This window comes from Cervus canadensis, chromosome 20, assembly GCF_019320065.1.
Source record: "Cervus canadensis isolate Bull #8, Minnesota chromosome 20, ASM1932006v1, whole genome shotgun sequence".
NCBI lineage: Eukaryota > Metazoa > Chordata > Mammalia > Artiodactyla > Cervidae > Cervus > Cervus canadensis.
Genome location: NC_057405.1, coordinates 55,901,327 through 55,920,609, shown reverse-complemented (window position 1 = coordinate 55,920,609; position 19,283 = coordinate 55,901,327). Strand labels below are relative to the sequence as shown.

At 36.9% G+C, this 19,283-nt stretch overlaps 1 protein-coding gene across 5 annotated transcripts in view; it reads left to right on the top strand.

The window, feature by feature from the left end:
- PDSS2 (decaprenyl diphosphate synthase subunit 2) overlaps window positions 1-19,283 on the top strand; it is a 273,431-nt gene that overhangs the window by 145,400 nt on the left and 108,748 nt on the right. For all 5 annotated transcript variants that reach the window (XM_043439220.1, XM_043439217.1, XM_043439216.1 and 2 more), the window contains one exon: window positions 7,724-7,922. In XM_043439220.1, coding sequence (XP_043295155.1) covers window positions 7,724-7,922 — 199 coding nt within the window. The remainder of the gene's footprint in view (window positions 1-7,723; window positions 7,923-19,283) is intronic.

Here is a 19,283-nt window from a genome sequence, read left to right as displayed (position 1 = left end):
GGAGAGTGAGCAAAGAGGAAAAGAGTAGCAAATGAAGTCATAGAGGTAAGAGGGTAAAGGTTCGGGGGAAGATTGTGTTGGTCCTTGGAATAATCCATTGTTGGGACTTTGGTTTTTATCCGGAGTGAGATGGGGAGCCACTGGAGGGTCTTGAGCAAAGGAATAAAGTGATGGCCTCATGGTTTCTTCATCTTCCTGCTTGCCTCATTTCTAATCGTTTTCATTTTTGCAAAGCTAATGGACTAAAAATATTATCTCATTATTCTTATAATATTCCATTTCCAAATTATTAGTTAAGCATCATTTTATATGGTTTTGGCCATTTGTGTTTCTTCTGGAATTGCTTCATTATATCCTTTCCCATTTTGTTCTTAAGCTGTTTATCTTTTTCCTATTAATTTCTTGTCCAATTTGGACAAGCTCCACATGTATTTTGAATGTAATCTTTTGCCTGTTGTGTGTGTTGCAAATGTGTTATTTCAAATCTGTGTTGCCTCAGCCTGTATTTTATTATATAAACATTTTTGTATATTTTAGCCACTCATTTTTATTCATTATTTTCTTTATAACTTATAACTTCCTGTTTTATTTTGCAAGGCTTTCTCACCCCAAGGTCATAAGAATGTTTTCCTAAAGTTACAGTTTTGTTTTTCACATTTATATATTTGGTTTATCTAAATATACTAATATTTTTATCCCTGGAGTATAATAGGGATCTAACGTCATTATTCTTTCCCTTAGTAGATAGCCAATTGCCTCAACATTGTTTGTATATAAGAATATTCCATCTTTTCTCTAACAATTGGAAATGTTATCTTTATCATACATAATTAATTTTTCAAATATATTTGGATCTCTTTCTGGAATTTGTTCCACTAGTCTATTAGTTCTCATGGTGTTTCTATTCTTTTTAAAATTGCAATAACTTCATAAGTTTTAAAATCTAGAATGGCAGCCTCTTCCAAGATTTTCTTTGTAATTTTCAAATTTATTCTTCCCACATGAATGTAAAAATCAGTTTTCCAACTTAAAAAAAAAATCTTTTAGGGCTCAAATAAAATGACTTTTAAATAAGTGACTCTTGCCTACCTGGAATTTTGTATATTTTGTGTTTTGGGCTTTAGAATCAGAGAGCCCTGGGCTTGAACTCCAGGTCTGCAGTTTACCCTCTATGTAGACTTGAGCAAGTTACTTAGTCTGCCAACCCAGCTTCCTCCTGAAGGAAGCAGTAGAGATAGTGCTTACCCCAGAGAGCTTTTGTGCATTTTACATTATTTTACTTATTAATCTGTTAATTGAACTATTATTATGCTTGCAAGTTTATATAAAGTTGCTCAGCATACTATAATTAATTGGCTCAAAGCAATTTAGTAAGTGAGAGCCACTTCCACTATTAGGCATTTTTGAAAATAGGATGTTGAAGTATCTTTGGATGGAATGACATGATAACCTGACATTTGCTTCAAAAGAACCTGGAAGGAGAGTGAAAGATGTAAGTAAAACAAGATTAGGGTCACAGAGGTTCTTTATGCTACATTTTCAACTTTTGTTATATTTGAAAATTCCCAAAATAAAGTTTTTTCAAGAAATACATCTTTTAAAATTGTTGAAAATGGCAAAGGGTAAACAATTGTTATTTCTAAGGGGAAATATTTTTTATTTACTGTATCGTAGACCTCTCAAGAAGAAAAGCAAGAGGAAGAAAAAGGAAAAAATAGAATAAGAAAGAAGACTCTATTGTCTTTTATCTCCTTTGCCTGTGTGATGAAACACTATTGACCCTTCTGTTACTTTAACACAAACTTAAATGTGTAAAACATTTTTAGAGATTTCAAGTTAATATTTCCAAATTGGCTTTGTGGCTCAGATGGTAAAGAATGTGCCTGCAATGCAGGAGACTTGGGTTTGAGCCCTGGGTCAGGAAGATCCCCTGGAGAAGGGAATAGCAACCCACTCCAGTATTCTTGCCTGGAGAATTCCATGGACAGAGGAGACTGGCGGGCTATAGTCCAAAGGATCCCAAAGAGTCAGACATGACTAAAGCAACTTAGCATGCAAGTTACTATTAGGAACAATTTCTGATAAAACTATTCATCCGGAGACCTGGCTCCTGTGTAATTTATTGCTTATCCCTGGAAGGGGCTGCTACTGCTGCTGCTAAGTCACTTCAGTCGTGTCCGACTCTGTGCAACCCCACCCCTGGGATTCTCCAGGCAAGAACACTGGAGTGGGTTGCCATTTCCTTCTCCAATGCATGAAAGTGAAAAGTGAAAGTGAAGTCGCTCAGTCATGTCTGACTTCCTGACCCCATGGACTGCAGCCTTCCAGGCCCCTCCGTCCATGGGCTTTTTCAGGCAAGAGTACTGGAGTGGGGTGCCATTGCCTTCTCCGCTGGAAGGGGCTAATTGAGCTTAATTGACCTCTGGGGTCACTTCCAACTCTGAGTCTGTAAATCTGACTTTTCAGTTTACATCATTCCTTATCTTTTGAAACTCAAGAGTGACAGCTGTTCCCTCTACCTTTATAAAATTGATTACTAAGTAAAGAACTATTAGTTTAAAAGATATTTATAGGCAGCCTAGGGAAATAGGATAGTATCATTTAAAGAAGAGAGGTGGCGAGAAGAAAGACGGCTCAAGTAATAATGACAGCGTCGTACAACAGATGACTGAGTTGTGCTCAAAGGCTTTCAAATGCAGAAAGAGTTAACCTTGGGGAAGTGAGGAAAGACTTCCCAAAAGTAATGCATGGACTGATTCTTAAAAATTACTTAAACAAAAATTTATTTCTCATTCACCCTATAGCAGCAAAAGTATGGCACATGTACACAGTGGACCTCTGAAGAGGTGTTAAATAGAGCAAGGAGATTTTATTTGTAAATAACATGAAACTGTCTCCAAGAGATAATATTAGGTAAATAAAATCAGAGTGCAGAAATATAAACATAAATTACCTTTATCATTTTTGTTATATAGTTTTCATTGACTATGTCTTTTAGGAGTTTGAGTCCAACAAACAATAGCTTAAAGTAAAGTGGTATTTATTTATCTCAGATATCAAGAAGTGTAAAGACAGGTACATCAGCGCTAGTGTAGCTCTAAGACATCACCAGAGGTCCAGGCTTCTCATTTCTTCTTGCTCTACCATCCTTAGGTTGTGGGCTCTCTTGAAATGCTTAAAGTTTCTATTGTGCCCCCAGGCAGCTGAGCCATATTCCAAACAGGAGGAAGGGGTAAGCTCAAAATGCCAAAGGTGCATGCGCTCTGAATCTATTCCCTTATATTAGAAACTCAGTAGATTCTTTCATACTGTCACTGCTGTAACACTAAATTAAAAGTTGTATAATGTGGCCCGAAGTTGTTTTTCTAATGATAAAATCTTAGAAGTTGTGAGCACAGTACTAGAGTGGAATTGCTGAACAGATTTCAAGATGACCAGTCGGTTCATTTCTGTTTCTTTAGAAAGTAGGTACCAGTCATCACAGTAATTTTATCTTTTTTCACTATTAACTGGGCTTCCAGGTGGCGCTAGTGCTAAAGAATCTGCCTGCCAATGTAGTAGATGCAAGAGATGTGGGTTTGATCACTGGGTTGGGAAGATCCCCGTGAGTAGGAAATGGCACCCCGCTCGATCATTATTCTTGCCTGGGAATCTCCATGGGCAGAGGAGCCTGGCGGTTTACAGTCCACGGGGTCCCAAAAAGTTGGACATGACTGAGCAACAAGGCACACGCGTAACTATTAACTACCAGTCTAAGTAATTTTTTTAATCCCCAAATCTTAAAATTTTAGGACTGAATATTAAATTTAGGACAGAAATCCCTGAATCTTAGAGCTAGAAGAGACTTTCTGCAGTTCCCCTCCTTTCAGAGATGAGAAGACGAACGACCTGGGAGTTTTAAGGGATTTGCCCACAAACTGTTATAAGCAGAGGGAGAATTGTTATCTCCCTCTGATTGAGCTAAATCACTTGATTTGGTATAACCAAATGATTTTTGAAACAATTTGATTACTTTCTCCAGCTACTATAACAGAGAGTCAAGTCTATCCTACTTTCTCCCAGAAAAGTTTTCTTCTGTAGTGCCTAGAACTCAAGGTGAAAATTGGACAAGTCTGTGGTGAGCATATATCAATCTTGGTAGCATTGTAACTTTGCCCCCTCCCCCATTTACTATTCATCAGGTAAATAAACATTTTAAACCATCATTGGACACTATGACAATGAGGCTCTGAGTTCTATCTTTGTCTTTCATAAACTGAATGTTCCAACCAGGTACTCCCCACACATGCTGTAATTGGAATCACAAGTAGATAAAATAAGTAAAAGTTCTTTGTGAATCGTGGGTACTGTACAAATTATGGTTTTCACTTTCATTATTACCACTGTTTTTGTTGTTTCTGGCCATGAGGCATTTGAAGATTGCTATTTGTTTAATGAATGGAGTTTTATGATTATGGATGTCTTTATTAAAAGCTCCCAATCATTCATTTTCATCCTTAGGGTAATTCAAAACACCTACAACTTTGACTTGCCTAGTTATTGCTTTCTTTCATAAGCTGAACTACATGAGAGATTTATCCAGTGCGGAACCCTTCTTGAGATTTATACTTGCTCATAATCTCATTGTGCAAATTTTTGTGACGTGTAGCAGTGGACGTTTTTGTAAACTACATTTACAGGATACCAATAAAGTACATTTTTATTCATTTCTTTTAGTTACTCTTTTAAAGAACAGTTTTAAATGTTAGCTCCCTTGAAAAAAATGTTTTCTGTTAACTTCTCAGTCCTTAAACCTCCATCCTCAGTGATTTTCTTTGGGATGTAGTGAGGTTTTCATCTAAACCATGAATTTACTCTTTTCAGAAGCTGTTTAACTCACTGGTTCCTCTTTTCCTACTTCCCCAATTTGTAGTTAGGTACACTAAGTACACTGGAACATTTTTACATATTCTTTTACTTTTTTTAAGCAAAAGGAGTAAATTAGAAACATGCTTTTTCTTTGTAGATGCCAAATTGTTTGGTTCCTTTATTGCATCTTTATATAATTTATAGTTGTGAAACTAGCAGTACATTGTTTTTAGAGAAGAGTCTCTTATTTGATTGTTTTATATGTATTTGTCTCCTTTTCTAAGGCTGTTATTCTAGGTCAAATCCTTACATTTGACCTTTAGGTCAAATCCTTTTGTTACATTGTCCCTTGGGCTTTTGCTTTAGCCTCTTCTGATCTCTCTACTTTCACTACCTACTTTTTAAGCTTTTATTTAGATATATTTTCTATCTTTCAAGTTATCACAGGCAAAAGTTTTATAACCATATGTCCTTATAATACCATATGTCCTTGCTCAATCCTCCAGTAACAGTTTCCTCACTACCTTTCCAAATTCTACTGAGAGTTTGCCATTTATTCAGCCTTTACCTCTAGCCCCAAACATTCAGACTCAAAGCTGTTGACACATAGTTTAGGCTTTTGTTGCCAAAACACCCACTCCTAGATGTACAGTTTCTGTATCAGATACCTATTGCTATAGAGCAAACTATCCTAAATTTTAGTGACTTGAAACAACCATTTTATTTCTTACCATTCTGGGATCACTCATGTGACCGCATTGACAAGCCTTAATGCATAAACACTTACCAGGCCTTGCTTATGTCACTTGTGCTAATGTCTTTTTGGCCAAAGTAAGTCACGTGGTGAAGCCCAAAGTTAGTGTGGAGGGAACTACACAGGGGCCTGGAAATGAAGAAATGTGGTTCACATGGGGTCATTTGCAACAGATTTTCAATGCATTTCTAGCTCTGTATTACTGTGTGCCTTTGGGCAAGTCATTATACTATGTGTAACAATTTTCTCACTTGTAAAATAAGAGATTAATAATACCTTCATAGGTAGTTATGAGGTTTAAAATTTTTAGTAATTGTTGATTTTCTAATGATTATAAAGTAATTCTTTTGTCATTTTAGAAAATGTACAAACTATAGAAAAGTATAAACAAGAAAACAAACATCTGAAATGCTATCTGATACAGTCCTATACTATAAGTTCCTCAAGGGTCTTCTTTATTTTAATTACTACTGTAGGTATATATCATGGTTCTTATTCTGAAAGATAAGGTCCTTGAAGGAAGGGACCACATCTGTTCATCTCTGTAAATCCCACAGCCTTGTATTTAAGATTAAAAGTGATCATGTGTAAAAGTGCGTGGACTAATGACTGGCACAAATTCTATTTCCACCTAAATTGGAATTTTATAAGATACTAGTAAGGATTCTTAGAAATCCTGAACTTATACTGAGAACAAAGTATCTAAATGGAACTGTGGGGGGTGGCCGTTGTTGGTCATCTTCTCTCTGGGGAATCCTGGTGACTCATGGGATAGAGAATAGGGAATGGTAGAGAGAAGGAAGGTGTCAGGATCCACTTAAAGCTCCCAAATAACTTAGTGGAAAAGTCTCTAATAAAAACTTCATTCAAGTCTCTTTGCAAGGGTCCTGATACGAAGTTACACCAAACCCTCAGCTGCAGTTGCCATAGTTCTGTCATCATTTTCATGATGTTTCCCTGAATTTGATGCTTCAGCTAAGACAGAGACACCAGAAATGTATACCTGATTTCCAATGCAAATATGGTAATACTGGCGGGGTCACTCTGTGTTGCTATATGGGTACATGCAGCAGCACAGATTAGAATACTTTGGACCCTGTCCCCTACTGGCAGTATTGTACCAGCTAAATCAGTAATCATCTAGCTGATATAATACTGAATTGCCTCAAAACGGACTCATAATTGATGCCAAATAAGTAAAAACACTGTGTACCCATTAAAATATGGCATGATTGAAGAAATAAAGTACATTTGAAACCTTAAGAAGAAAACAAAACTCCACAAAACTTCAAAATGCTAAGTGAAATAAGTCAAAGACAAATACTATATGACTCCACTTATTTGTGAAATATAAAGAACAAAGCAAAAACCAAAAACTGAACTCATAAAACAGATTGGTGTTTGCCAGAGGTTGGCGGGGAGGGTTGGGATGGGCCAAGGGAGAGAGAAAAAAAATGGGTGAAGGTGGTCAAAAGTTACAAGCTTCTAGTTACATATTACCAAGAAGAAAAAAAAAATGAAGATATAATGTACTGGGGATATAGTGTGTAAATGGTGACTGTGGTTAATAATACTGTATTGTGTGTTTGAAAGTTGCTAAGAGAGTAGATCTTAAAAGTTCTCATCACAGGGAAAAAAATTGTGACTGTGTGGTGACAGATTTAATTAGGCTTACTGTGGTGATCATTTCACAATACAGTCCTCCCTTGGTGCCCACAGGAGATTGGTTCCCAGACTCACTTCAGATATCAAAATCCACGAATGTCCACGGCCCACAGTCTGTCTTCTGTATCCGTGGTTCCACATCTGCAGATTCAGCCAACCTCAGATTGTGTACTACCTACGTATTTATTGAAAAAATGCTCATAAAAGGACTCACATGGTTCTGTGCTATTCAAGAGTGAGCTGTGTGTACAAATAGTGAATCATTACATTGTACACCTGAAACTAATATAGTGTTGTGTCCATTATATCTCAATAGAAAAAAACTTCATTAAAAAGGAATAACCTGAAAAAAGAGACACTAATCTATGAAATATTTTGTTGTTGAAATCTAAAATCTGACAATACTGAACAGATGGTGTTCTTTACACTCAGACAAATCTTACCTTTGTGTTTTAGTCAAAGAAGTTTGGCAGAGATCACAGAACTTATCCATACTGCTCTCCTTGTACATCGTGGGATAGTAAATTTAAATGAATTGCAGTCTTCTGACGGGCCACTGAAAGATATGCAATTTGGAAATAAAATAGCTATCCTGAGTGGAGACTTTCTTCTAGCAAATGCCTGCAATGGACTCGCTCTGCTACAGAACACCAAGGTAGAACCGGGCAGGGTTTGTTCTTATCTGAACGGCCTTTGGGTGGCTTTGGTTGACTGCGGGAGCCGCAGAGGTCTGGACGCCCTGCTGCCCCAACTCCACACACAGGGATGCTCAGTAAAATTGTGATGAGGTTAATGATGATGATGGCAATATCAACGCCAGCTAAAACTGGTAACTGCTAGGAAAGAGTTTTGAAATTAATTTCCAGTTGTTGTTGTTGTTGTTGTTGTTGTTTTGGTAACAGATGGAATTATTTGTTAATTATAGGGTAGTGTTAAATACTTAGGATAAAGACGATATCATAAATATTACCTATCATCTCACTCTCCAGAGATAATTACTGTAGGTTACTGTTTTCATTTATTTCCTTCCAGTCTGTATTTGTTTATTCATACCTTTGTATGTGTGGATTTGGGGGTAGCATAAGTGAAAACTTAACATGTGTAAGCTTTTTTTAATCCTACCTTTTTCCCCCATTGCATCTATGACATGAGCATTTTCCCATATCATTAACATTTTTCATAAGCTTTCCTAATGGTTGCACAGTATTCAGTTATTTTGATGTAGTATTGTTTATTTAACAGATTCCTTATTTTGGGATATTTAGGTTGCTTCTAATTTTCTACTGTCATAAATAGATTTGCATTAAACATCTTTACACATCAGTTTTTCTTCATTTCAGATTACTTCTTTAAGATAAGTGCCTGGAAGTGGTTCAAAGGGTTTAGTTTTAGTATTCTCGATGCATATTGTTAAGCTGCTTTCTAGAAAGACTGTAGATGTAGTCCTTATTTATCAGTTAGAATTTGGTGTGATTATAAAATAAAAGTGACCAAAACAAGATAATAATTTATTTTTTTCTCCCTCCCTCTCTCTCTCTCTTTTTTTTTTTTAACATATTATTACTATCTGGGACTAGGCAGTCCAAGGTTGGTATGGTGATTCTAAAGTCAGGAACCCAGGCTCCCCTTATCTTACTGCTCTGCCATTCCTATCTTACCACTTTGTGGCCCAAGATAGTTGCCATTATGTCTTCACTCCAGTCAAAAGGAGGGAAGGAGAAGGAAGGGCAAAAAAGGGCAGATCTCCTCCATTAAAGATCAAGCGAATACACATCCTGGACACCAAGTGCAGCCTCAGTGTAAGTCTGCCATCCCAGAACCCCATCCGACTTAACATTTGTCCTAGATTTTTGTTTTTAACAGAGAATGGTTACTTATAATTATATTGGAATAAACCAGCATGGATGGATGGGTTGGTAGAGCTCTGCTTTCTACTCCCAGCCTCTGCCTCAATTTTTGTCTCACATAGGCCATTAATGGGTGAGACCCATGTACTGTAGGGGAAGTTCTCATGTTAAGGTATTATTAAATCTGAAAGAGAACCAGCAATAACTCCTCTTTTCCCAGTGCTTTCAGACACCCCAATCAAGGACAGAATATAGGACAGTTGTTAATGCAAAGTACACTGAATGTCTGGAGACAGTTAAAGCCCTTTCCTGTCTCAGGTGATGGAAGTATTTGACACTGCTGCCCCAGCTGGCTGTTTGGTGTATCACCAATTGTATGGCCCATGTCTAGCCTTCAAGAGTCATAAAACTACCAGGTAGCAGTTTAGAAACTCACTGGGAAATATAATAAGTGAGAGGTCCGTTGTCTATGAAGTAGACATGTGAGAAATCAAGGCCGATCAGTTCTGTGCAGATTAAGAGTAAATTGAACCCATTTGCTTGTATGATGTAAACTAATAACTTTTATTATTTGACAGTACATTGTTTTTGCAATAAACCTTTTGGCAGCAGCTCAAAAACATAAAAGTATGTATTTTATGTTTAAAAAGGTACTAGATTTTCATTTTTTGGAAAAGTTAATTTAATAAGGAATGTATAACTTGCATAACATGTTCCTTGACGTTTACTGTTCACTGTGGAAGCCATAGTTGGGTTACTGACCACATGAAAAGGAGAAGAATCAAATCTGCTGAAAAACTGTCAAGACTAGTAGTAGTTACTACTAAAATTAGTAGTTACTTTAGGGAGACTTCCTAAACATGGTGATTTAACACATATGGCTGAAGAAAGTATATATACTTGCAACTCTGTAACGCCTAACTTTTGTTGAGGTAAATTACTATTGCTCTAAATTAATTTCATTTATTTTTTCACCAAAAGCAGTAGCTTTAAGTTTGTTGACTCCAATGATAGAAGAATTTTGCAAATAGCTAAATAATTTCAGTTTCAGTTGAGTGTTGTCAGGTACTTCAAGTGATTAAATCATTTTTGTTAATTCTAAAAATGTTTTCTTTTTCAGTCCATTCATGAAATCAAGGTAAAACTTTTAGAAGTATATTCTGTCAAAGGTAAAGCCATTTTGAGTGAGACTGGAAATTTACTTTAAAAGTTGAACATGATGTTCTTTCGAAACATGTTTCGAAACATGTTTCGAAAGAACAGCATGTATATTATCTATGGTGAAACAGATCACCAGCCCAGGTGGGATGCATGAGACAAGTGCTCGGGCCTGGTGCACTGGGAAGACCCAGAGGAATCGGGTGGAGAGGGAGGTGGGAGGGGGGATCGGGATGGGGAATACGTGTAAATCTATGGCTGATTCATATCAATGTATGACAAAACCCACTGAAAAAAAAAAAAGTTGAACATGAAAGAAAATTGTTAGCTCACAGTAATAATACAAGTACAAATTTAAGCGAAACAGCACAGTGCTGTGATAAAAGTGACCATCTTAACTCTGTTGAGAAACTATAGAGTAGTTGGAGCTAATTGAGGCATACTCACAGTTCATATTTGCATCAAAGCAAGCATCAACATTCTACTAATTGAAATAAAAGCTATTGGTACCAAAACTAACTAATATCTTTATAGTCAGACCTCAGGACTATAAGATTTGGAGGATGTAGCTGATATTGAGTATAAAACTATATACTTCAGGGGGAGGAGCTAAGATGGTGGAGGAATAGGACAGGGAGACCACTTTCTCTCCTACAAATTCATCAAAAGAACATTTGAACGCTGAGCAAACTGCACAAAACAACTTCTGATAGCTAGCAGAGGACATCAGGTGCCCAGAAAAGCAGCCCCTTGTCTTCGAAAGGAGATTTGATAACCCTATCACTGGGAGGAAATGGGCATGGTCATTGGAGAATATATAAAGCATTCAGCAAAGAGCCAAGCTCATTCTTCTCCAGAGCCCTGGGCTGTTGTGTCTGGAGCTGGCTGGGCTGTGGAGACTTTTGGAAGTTACTGCCACAAGGCAATAAGCACTTAATCCTTGAACTGAAATTAACAGAGTTACTTACTGCACAAGAGTAGAACATTGCATTAACGGTACCCAAAGAAACATGAGTTCCAAAAGCCTCTGGAATGAAGTCGCCTGTTCCCTGTGTGTGTGAAGTGTTTCATAGACCCAGTCATGCTGGGCCGTGGGCACAGCTTCTGCATGCCGTGTCTCTGTCTCTACTGGGAGGAAGGCCAACGGCCTCCTCACTGCCCTGTGTGCAGGGAGACACCCTATCAACTGAACCTGAAAACCAACACCAATTTGAGGAAACTGGTACTTCTTGCCAAACAGAAAGGACCCTGTGACTTACCAAATCCTGCAGAAGAGATATGTGAGATACACAGATAGACCAAGAACTTCTTCTGTTAAGTCACCAAGGATGTGTGTTGTTTACTCTGCTGTATGTCTGAGCAGCAGGGCGCTCCCAGGCATGGTTCCCTTCAGTGGACTGCTGAGGAATACCGGCAAAAGCTGCTGAACATAATGAGGTCTGTGTGGAAAAAGATACAAGAAAATAAAAGAAATCTGAACAGAGAAACCAACAAAATCAGAACATGGGATAGCTACATGAGTACGTGGAAAAAGATGAAACAGACTGAATATTGGAAGGTGTTTCACTTAGTCTACCATGAAGAGAAGCATCATTTAGAGAAGACAGAAGAGGAAAGCAAAGAGATTTTTCAACAACTCAAAGAAAGTCAATACAATATGGACCTGAAGCAGAAACTTTTGAGGCAGATATATGAGGAGCTCAAGGAACTGTGCCATAAACCAGACATGGAGCTGATCTAGCGTTATGCAAACATGTCCAAAAGGGGTGAGTCAGTGAAGCCGCTCCTGCCCTGGCCTGCAGTCCCCCAGCTCAGTGTGTGGCCCATCCCTGGACTCCTAGGCTGGCTCAACCAATTCCAAGTGAACACTGCGCTAGATAATGAAAGAGTCATTCATCATGTCCCTGCGTTTGAAGACCTGAGATGTGTTCAGGCTGGTCCCGATGGTCCTGGGGTCGACTACACTCCACCAAGATCTAAATATATTTTCTTGTCCAGGGAGCTGAGTCATTCACTTCCGGTCAGCACTACTGGGAGGTGGATGTGGCGGGCTGTTGCAACTGGGCCATTGGACTTTGTAATGATTCTCGGACAAGAGACAGTGACATGGTCCTTGACTCAGAGGGAATTTTTCTACTTCTTTGTATCAGAGAGAACAGTCAGTGCAGTTTCCCTACTGCCTCCCCACTATCACCTCAATATGTCAGAAAGACTCTAGGCCATGTGGGGGTGTTTCTGGATTATGATGGTGGTGTCGTGAGCTTTGTGAATGTGGCCAGAAGTTCCCTCATTTGCAGTTTCCTCTCCTGCTCCTTCTATTTTCCTCTCAAACCTTTGCTATGCTCTGGATACCCATGATCAAGGGCAATTTAGAAATTTGAAAACAGGTATCAGAAATGTCAATAACTGGCATCACTAATTTGTGTCTGTATGACTTTTTGTAATTTCCCCTTCCTTTATGAAATGTATTGATTTATTTTTAAAAGGTTGATATATTAACTGTATAAATTTGTATAAAGTTTTAAATAAAAATGATATATCTTGAAAAAGAAAAAACAACTATACTTCAGCACCACGTATTTCAAAGAAGTATGTGCCTTCTCTCTTTGTTGCCTGTCATTAGTCATATTTTAGAAATCTTTATGTCCAAGCATGGTATTGAACTTTGTTATAAATGGTCATCATAGTTTTGGTGACATTTTGTTCAAAATCAGTTGGAAATCTGAAATCAAGTGTTCAACAAATGAAGTACCCAATGAAACTTTTGTAGAATTGCAATTAATGAAAACAGTTTCCATTGGAACTTTTTCCTACAGAAGGAAAGAAGGAATTGAACAAAATAAATGGTAAGAACTCAAATGCAAAGAATAAAGATTACAAGATTAAAATGTACAGTTCTGTACTTGTAATTTGGAATATCTCACCTTGCAGGAAGAATCATTTGGTGGTGCTCCTATTTTGAATAAATTATACACATATAGGAATGAAATGAAATTGAGAAGATATAGATTTTGCTGCATCTAATTTTGGCAAAACATTCAAAAAAATCATAGGGTCAATTTATTTGACAAGCTTTGTCTTATAAAAGTATTTGTCAAAGAAAGGTACTCTGAAGGAAGCAAAAATACAGTGCCTTGAAAATATCTGGGGTGGAATAGTTACAATTTTCAATATGAAAAGAAAATTAGAATTGAGTATATCTCTTCCATTAGCAAATTTGCTCTGAACTTACCAAGTAACTCAAAACCTGTAAAAAGAGCATCTTTCTCAATTAAATCTACCAATTGTCATCTACCAGTCATCTACCAATACCGTCAATGATGGTATTGTCATCTACCAATAAGAATCCTTTAAAAATGTCAATAATTTCAAATTAATTAACTACAGAGTGCAGTGGTGGGGAATATTGCTGGAGGTTTTATTTTTAAATGCCATGTTTTTAAAAACACATACTTCAGAAAAATGCCAGTGACACTATATTAGAGACAGATATGGCTAAGAAAAAAAGTATGTGAATATGTACCAAGAATAGTGATTCTATTTTTTAATATTCATATAATCAATATAAAAAGTTCTTCTTATTTTATTTTAATATACATGAATATATGTTATTTTTATTTCTTTTGAAATTTTGTGTATTTTTTGAAAATAGTTTTTGAATAGAACTAGTTAACAAATCCCCCAATATAATAAAATCAGCTATTAGTTAGTACAAGTTTCATCAGATGCTTCCCTGGTGGCTCAGATGGTAAAGAATCTGCCTGCAATGCAGGAGACCTGGGTTTGATCCTTGGGTTGGGACCATTCTCTGGAGAAGGGAATGGCAACCCACTCCAATATTCTTGCCTGGAGAGAGGGGCATGGCAGGCTACAGTCCATGGGGTCACAAAGAGTTGGACACAACTGAGTGACTAACACACACACACACACACACACCCAAAATAGTCTTCCTGCACGGTGAGATAATCCAAATCACAAGTATAGAATTGCACATGGCAGGCTACAGTCCATGGGGTCACAAAGAGTTGGACACAACTGAGTGACTAACACACACACACACACACACACACAACACACACACACACACACACACACACACACACACACACACACACCCAAAATAGTCTTCCTGCACGGTGAGATAATCCAAATCACAAGTATAGAATTGCACATTTTAAACTTGTAGAGCTTTTGAGTTCTTACCATTTATTTTGTTCAATTCCTTCTTTCCTTCTGTAGGGAAATATTCTAATGGAAACTTTGTTTTCATTAATTGCAATGCTACAAAAATTTCAAAAAGTACAAAGTTTTAATTATTTTATTACTCCCTTTTACATGGCCTAGTTTGGATGATAAATTTTATAGTGTCATACCACTTTAAAGACATTTCTCAGAAGTTATTTGAAATCCTTCTGCATACATTCTGTTGGCTAAAATTTAGCTAGTCACACCTAGCTGTCAGAGAAACGAGGAAATACAAACTTTTGTGGGTTGCCATGTGCCCAGCCAGAAATCTGGAAGATACAGAGAATAGATATTGGGAGACAAATAGCATTCTGCCCTACCTTCCCTTCACACATTTTGGTTAACACATAGTTTCATAAGACAGACCTGCTGGTTTTAGGGAGAACATAGTATGGTGACTTTAGTATGTAGTTTATGTTCATCTGAAAAAGAAGCTAAAGAAAGAAATTAGTTGGCCATATAAAATGGAATTATAAATAATCTCAGTTTACTTGGGAGCCACTCTCTGCGTTTTCCCTCTTCACCATACCTACCATGGTCTCTGTTGAACTTTGGGTCTTGGAGAAGGAGGAAGCCTCAGAAAGTGTGGATCTGGTATGGTTTCTGGCTGCCTTGAGCTGCACATGACTAACCATACACACTGGCCACTCATGGTTTAGACCTACATACCTGGGAGGAAGACATGTCATGGGACAAATTTACATGTTTGCTCTGATCATCAGTTTTAACTCACTTTAAGCTCTTCTGATGAAGTCTTTTTCTTTTTTTAAGATTTATATATTTATTTTTAGCATTGGGGGTTCTTTGTTGCTACACGTGGCTTTCTTTAGTTGTGATGAGCTAGGGCTACTCTTCATTGCAGGGCACCGGCTTCTCACTGCTGTGGCTCCCCCTGTCGCAGAGCACAGGCCCTGGGTGTGAGGCCTTCAGTTGTTGCAGCTCATGGGCTCTGTACAGTTCTGGCCTAGCAGTTGTGGTGCAGGGGCTTAATTGCTCTGCGGCATGGGGGATCTCCCTGGACCAGGGATCGAACTGGTGTCCCTTGTAGTGCAAGGCTGATTCGTAACTACTGGACCACTAGGGAAGCCCTTGATGGAGTCTTATAAAAGGTTGGGCTTCCCTGATAGCTCAGTTGGTAAAGAATGCCTGCAATGCAGGAGAACTGGGTTCAATCCCTGGGTCAGGAAGATCCCCTAGAGAAGGAAATGGCAAACCACTCTAGTATCCTTGCCTGGAAAAATCCCATGGAAAGAGGAGCCTGGTGGGCTGCTGTCCATGGGGTCGCAGAGTCGGACACAACTGAGCGACTTTCACTTTCATTAACCTTTTATATAAGGTTAAGATGGTGGTATTAAGTACAAATATTATTAACATACTATAATGCACAAGCAAGTGATCACTTGCTTTAGCCACTTCACTTTATGGAAATAATATTTAATCTGTTCCTTTTCTTAGCTAGCTTGTATCATTCACACATTCTTTCAGTGTGGTTCAAGTTCAGAGAAAGTGGAGGCTCTGTTCTCATCAAAATCAAATCAGATTCATAGCCTGTGAAATCCATTCTTGGTGCTTTGCATTCAGAAGCATCACTGTAAATGTTCCAGAGTCTAAGACCTCCACCATCTGCTCCATTAGGCACAGGATTTCAGTAGCACTACTTGATTTACCAAAAAAAAAAAAAAAAAGCTTAGCATATCCAAGCAACAGTTCAGCCTGAAGCTTCTCCTTGAAATAACAATGGCCAAGCATTCCCTTCCCCTCAAGTCCTGTACGTTCATGGTCTCTGCACAGGTTTGCACCTTTAGATTTGCATTTTATCAACCTTTGTCTAATGAGGAGGTGTTTTTTTTTTTTCCTTTTTTAAGCCATGGTATGTTTTTTTCTGAATTTGATAATTGTGTGTAAAATTGAAGTCTTTATTGTATGCATCCCCTCTGTTGATTCCAAAACATCGATCTTTTGCACATTGTTCTTCAAATGGTCATTTAAAGGTTCTACAAGGTCACTTTCAAAAGGTGCTTCACTGGCTCACTTTTTGAGAAAGACCTTGAGTACCATGTCGAGGGTCCATAATTGATCTACAAATCTAGGCTTTCTGTAGCCCTATTTTAATCATAATGGATGATTTCCAAATCATGTGAATATTGTTTTAAACTGAGTAAATTGAGGGAGGTGGGAGGGGGGATCAGGATGGGGACTACATGTAAAACCATGGTTGATTCATGTCAATGTATGACAAAACCCACTACAATATTGTAAAGTAATTAGCCTCCAACTAATAAAAATAAATGAAAAAAAAATAAACTGAGTAAATTGTAATGGGTAACTAAAGTGCTTTATCAGAGAAAATTCTTTGATAAAGCAAATACCCCATATTCAGAACTGGTTCCTTTCACTTAAATACATGGTGGTATTCCCCTTGGAATTTTTTTTAAGGAAAGTAAAGTTTTATCTCAGAAGAGGACTAATTTTATTAAATGAGTTCCCGGAAACTTCAGTATACTACTATTAAAAGAGGGAGTCCAAGGGGAGGAAAAGGTGATGATAAGTAAGATCTCTCTACATATGATAATGTCTTAGCAAAGTTAGATGTCTGTTTGACATTTTAACTTTCTTTAATAAGAAAGAAAATTTGTCAGCATTAGCAACATAAACAGAGACCTCAGCAATAAGGGGACAGGCAGAACATAACACAGAAATGCTGTGTATAGCATTCTGTTTTTTTCACAGTGACAGCCTGCTTTTTCTTTGAGAGTATATATTTAACTTGGTAATTAAAGTTAGCATATTTGTAGCAACTTTTAATTTTTTATAACTTACTTATTCTACCAACTTCCCACTTTCTTTTGCTACTGAATTCTTGTCTGAATTTCTATGTTATATGTTTGTCATTGTACTTCTCCTGGGGCAGACCGTTAGATGAAGTATTCTGCAGTCATATGAAATTCAGAGCTCTTTTATAATTGCCAAGGGTAAAATTAGCAAAGTCAATTATTCTGTCTTTGGCTTTTCCCTGAAGATATTAGGGGTCTTCAAGGTAATTGCCTTAGGTAACACTTAGATTTTTAAATATCTCTAAGTATAGAGATTGGTATATTAATCCTCTGGTAATTGTCTTACTATTATAGCTATAGTCACATAAGTGTGAATTAACAAGATTTTGAATTCAGTAGTGAATTTAAAAATTAATGCTTGAATTTTCATTCATTTTCAGTTATGGAACCTGAGGGCAACTTTTTATTTTAGAACTTCACTATATAAAGACCCTGAACTAAGAGACCTCAGAATACCTCTTTTTAAGCCATAAATTCTCTGACTCCATTGAAATAAATTGCTCTATATTGTATTCATGTAAAACATCACTGAGTGCTGAAATGATGGGGTCATGCCAGAATCTAAAATTTTAATGTTTGAGCATCAGGCTATCAACGAGACATGCTAGATAATTGGGGGAAAATCATGACATGGAAAAGCACTATAATTTAGAAATCTGGCTGACCGTTAACAGTTTTTCCCTGGTTCCCTGTATTTATTTGCGGACTAGATTTGTATTTTAGGATTAAGCCACAGTGAATATAAGACAGTGCACATTACTACTTGTCATATTAAAAAAAAAAGTTTTATTTTATATGTACAGTAATAACCCTAGTATTTAAAAAATTTAATTCACCATATTATTATTTTTAACCTTTGTAGTAATTTTCATTTAATGGACCTATCCTTACACATCTGAGAGTTAGCCTGGGTCTTGTCTAAGCACCCTGGAACATCATCGCGATATCACTCCTGGGAATCATTCTATTAAGCATTAGTGATTTATATTTCTAAATAACCAGTGGCACAGATGTACTCCTTACATAGCTGATGTATTTCCTTATGTTAACTTTGTTTTCCTAAAGGCATAAATATGTTGTTTACAAGGAAGGGATTTAGTTGTATAAATATGCTTAATTTATGCATATAAATCTCCTTTTGTACCATCTATATATTTTAATAAAGCAGCTGCTATTGGTTATTTGATGTTTTTCTTATCTGTTATATTAATTTTACTTAAAAATTCATATTGAAAAGTGAAATCTAAAAACATGCTATGTCATATGAAATTTAAGTTTTTCTCTGTCATATTCATTTAAAATAGGGATTATTGTGACCTTGTGTGTTTACAGTCTTGTCATCAGCATTTTACTTGTGGAAATTATTGAATTAATTGTTTTCATTCTCTGTAGTTTGACCCCCAGGATTAATATTCTTTTCTTCATATAACCCACTCAAGTGTAGATTTTCATGACTAGAATAAATATGCACAGAACCTAAGGGGGGTGTCATACATTGTAATGATAAACGAAACTATCTTCATATCACTTAGAGAAGTCAGAATGCTATTATAAAATCACAATTTCAAAATTCTCAGAATAATTTTCCAGTTTTTTCTTATCATATGATGCTAACATAGCCAAGTATTAAGCAGACACTATATTTATCTGAATCTGCTTCCTTGCATTTAAAATAAAAGTAATACATGTTTGAGATGTGTACTAGAAGTAAGAAGACAAAATATTATGTTCTTTTAAAATTTATTATCTTATTAAAACCTTGAAATTTACCCTTTTGGTGCCAAAAAACAATGAAATGAAATGTCTTTTGGGGGTACGAAGGTCAAATGCCATTAAGGCAAAATGGATACTTCTCTGAATTGTCTATGTCAGAAACCTGAACACAAGAAAAAAGAGCAAGAGAAGCATTTCTTCCATATGCTTGGCATTTAA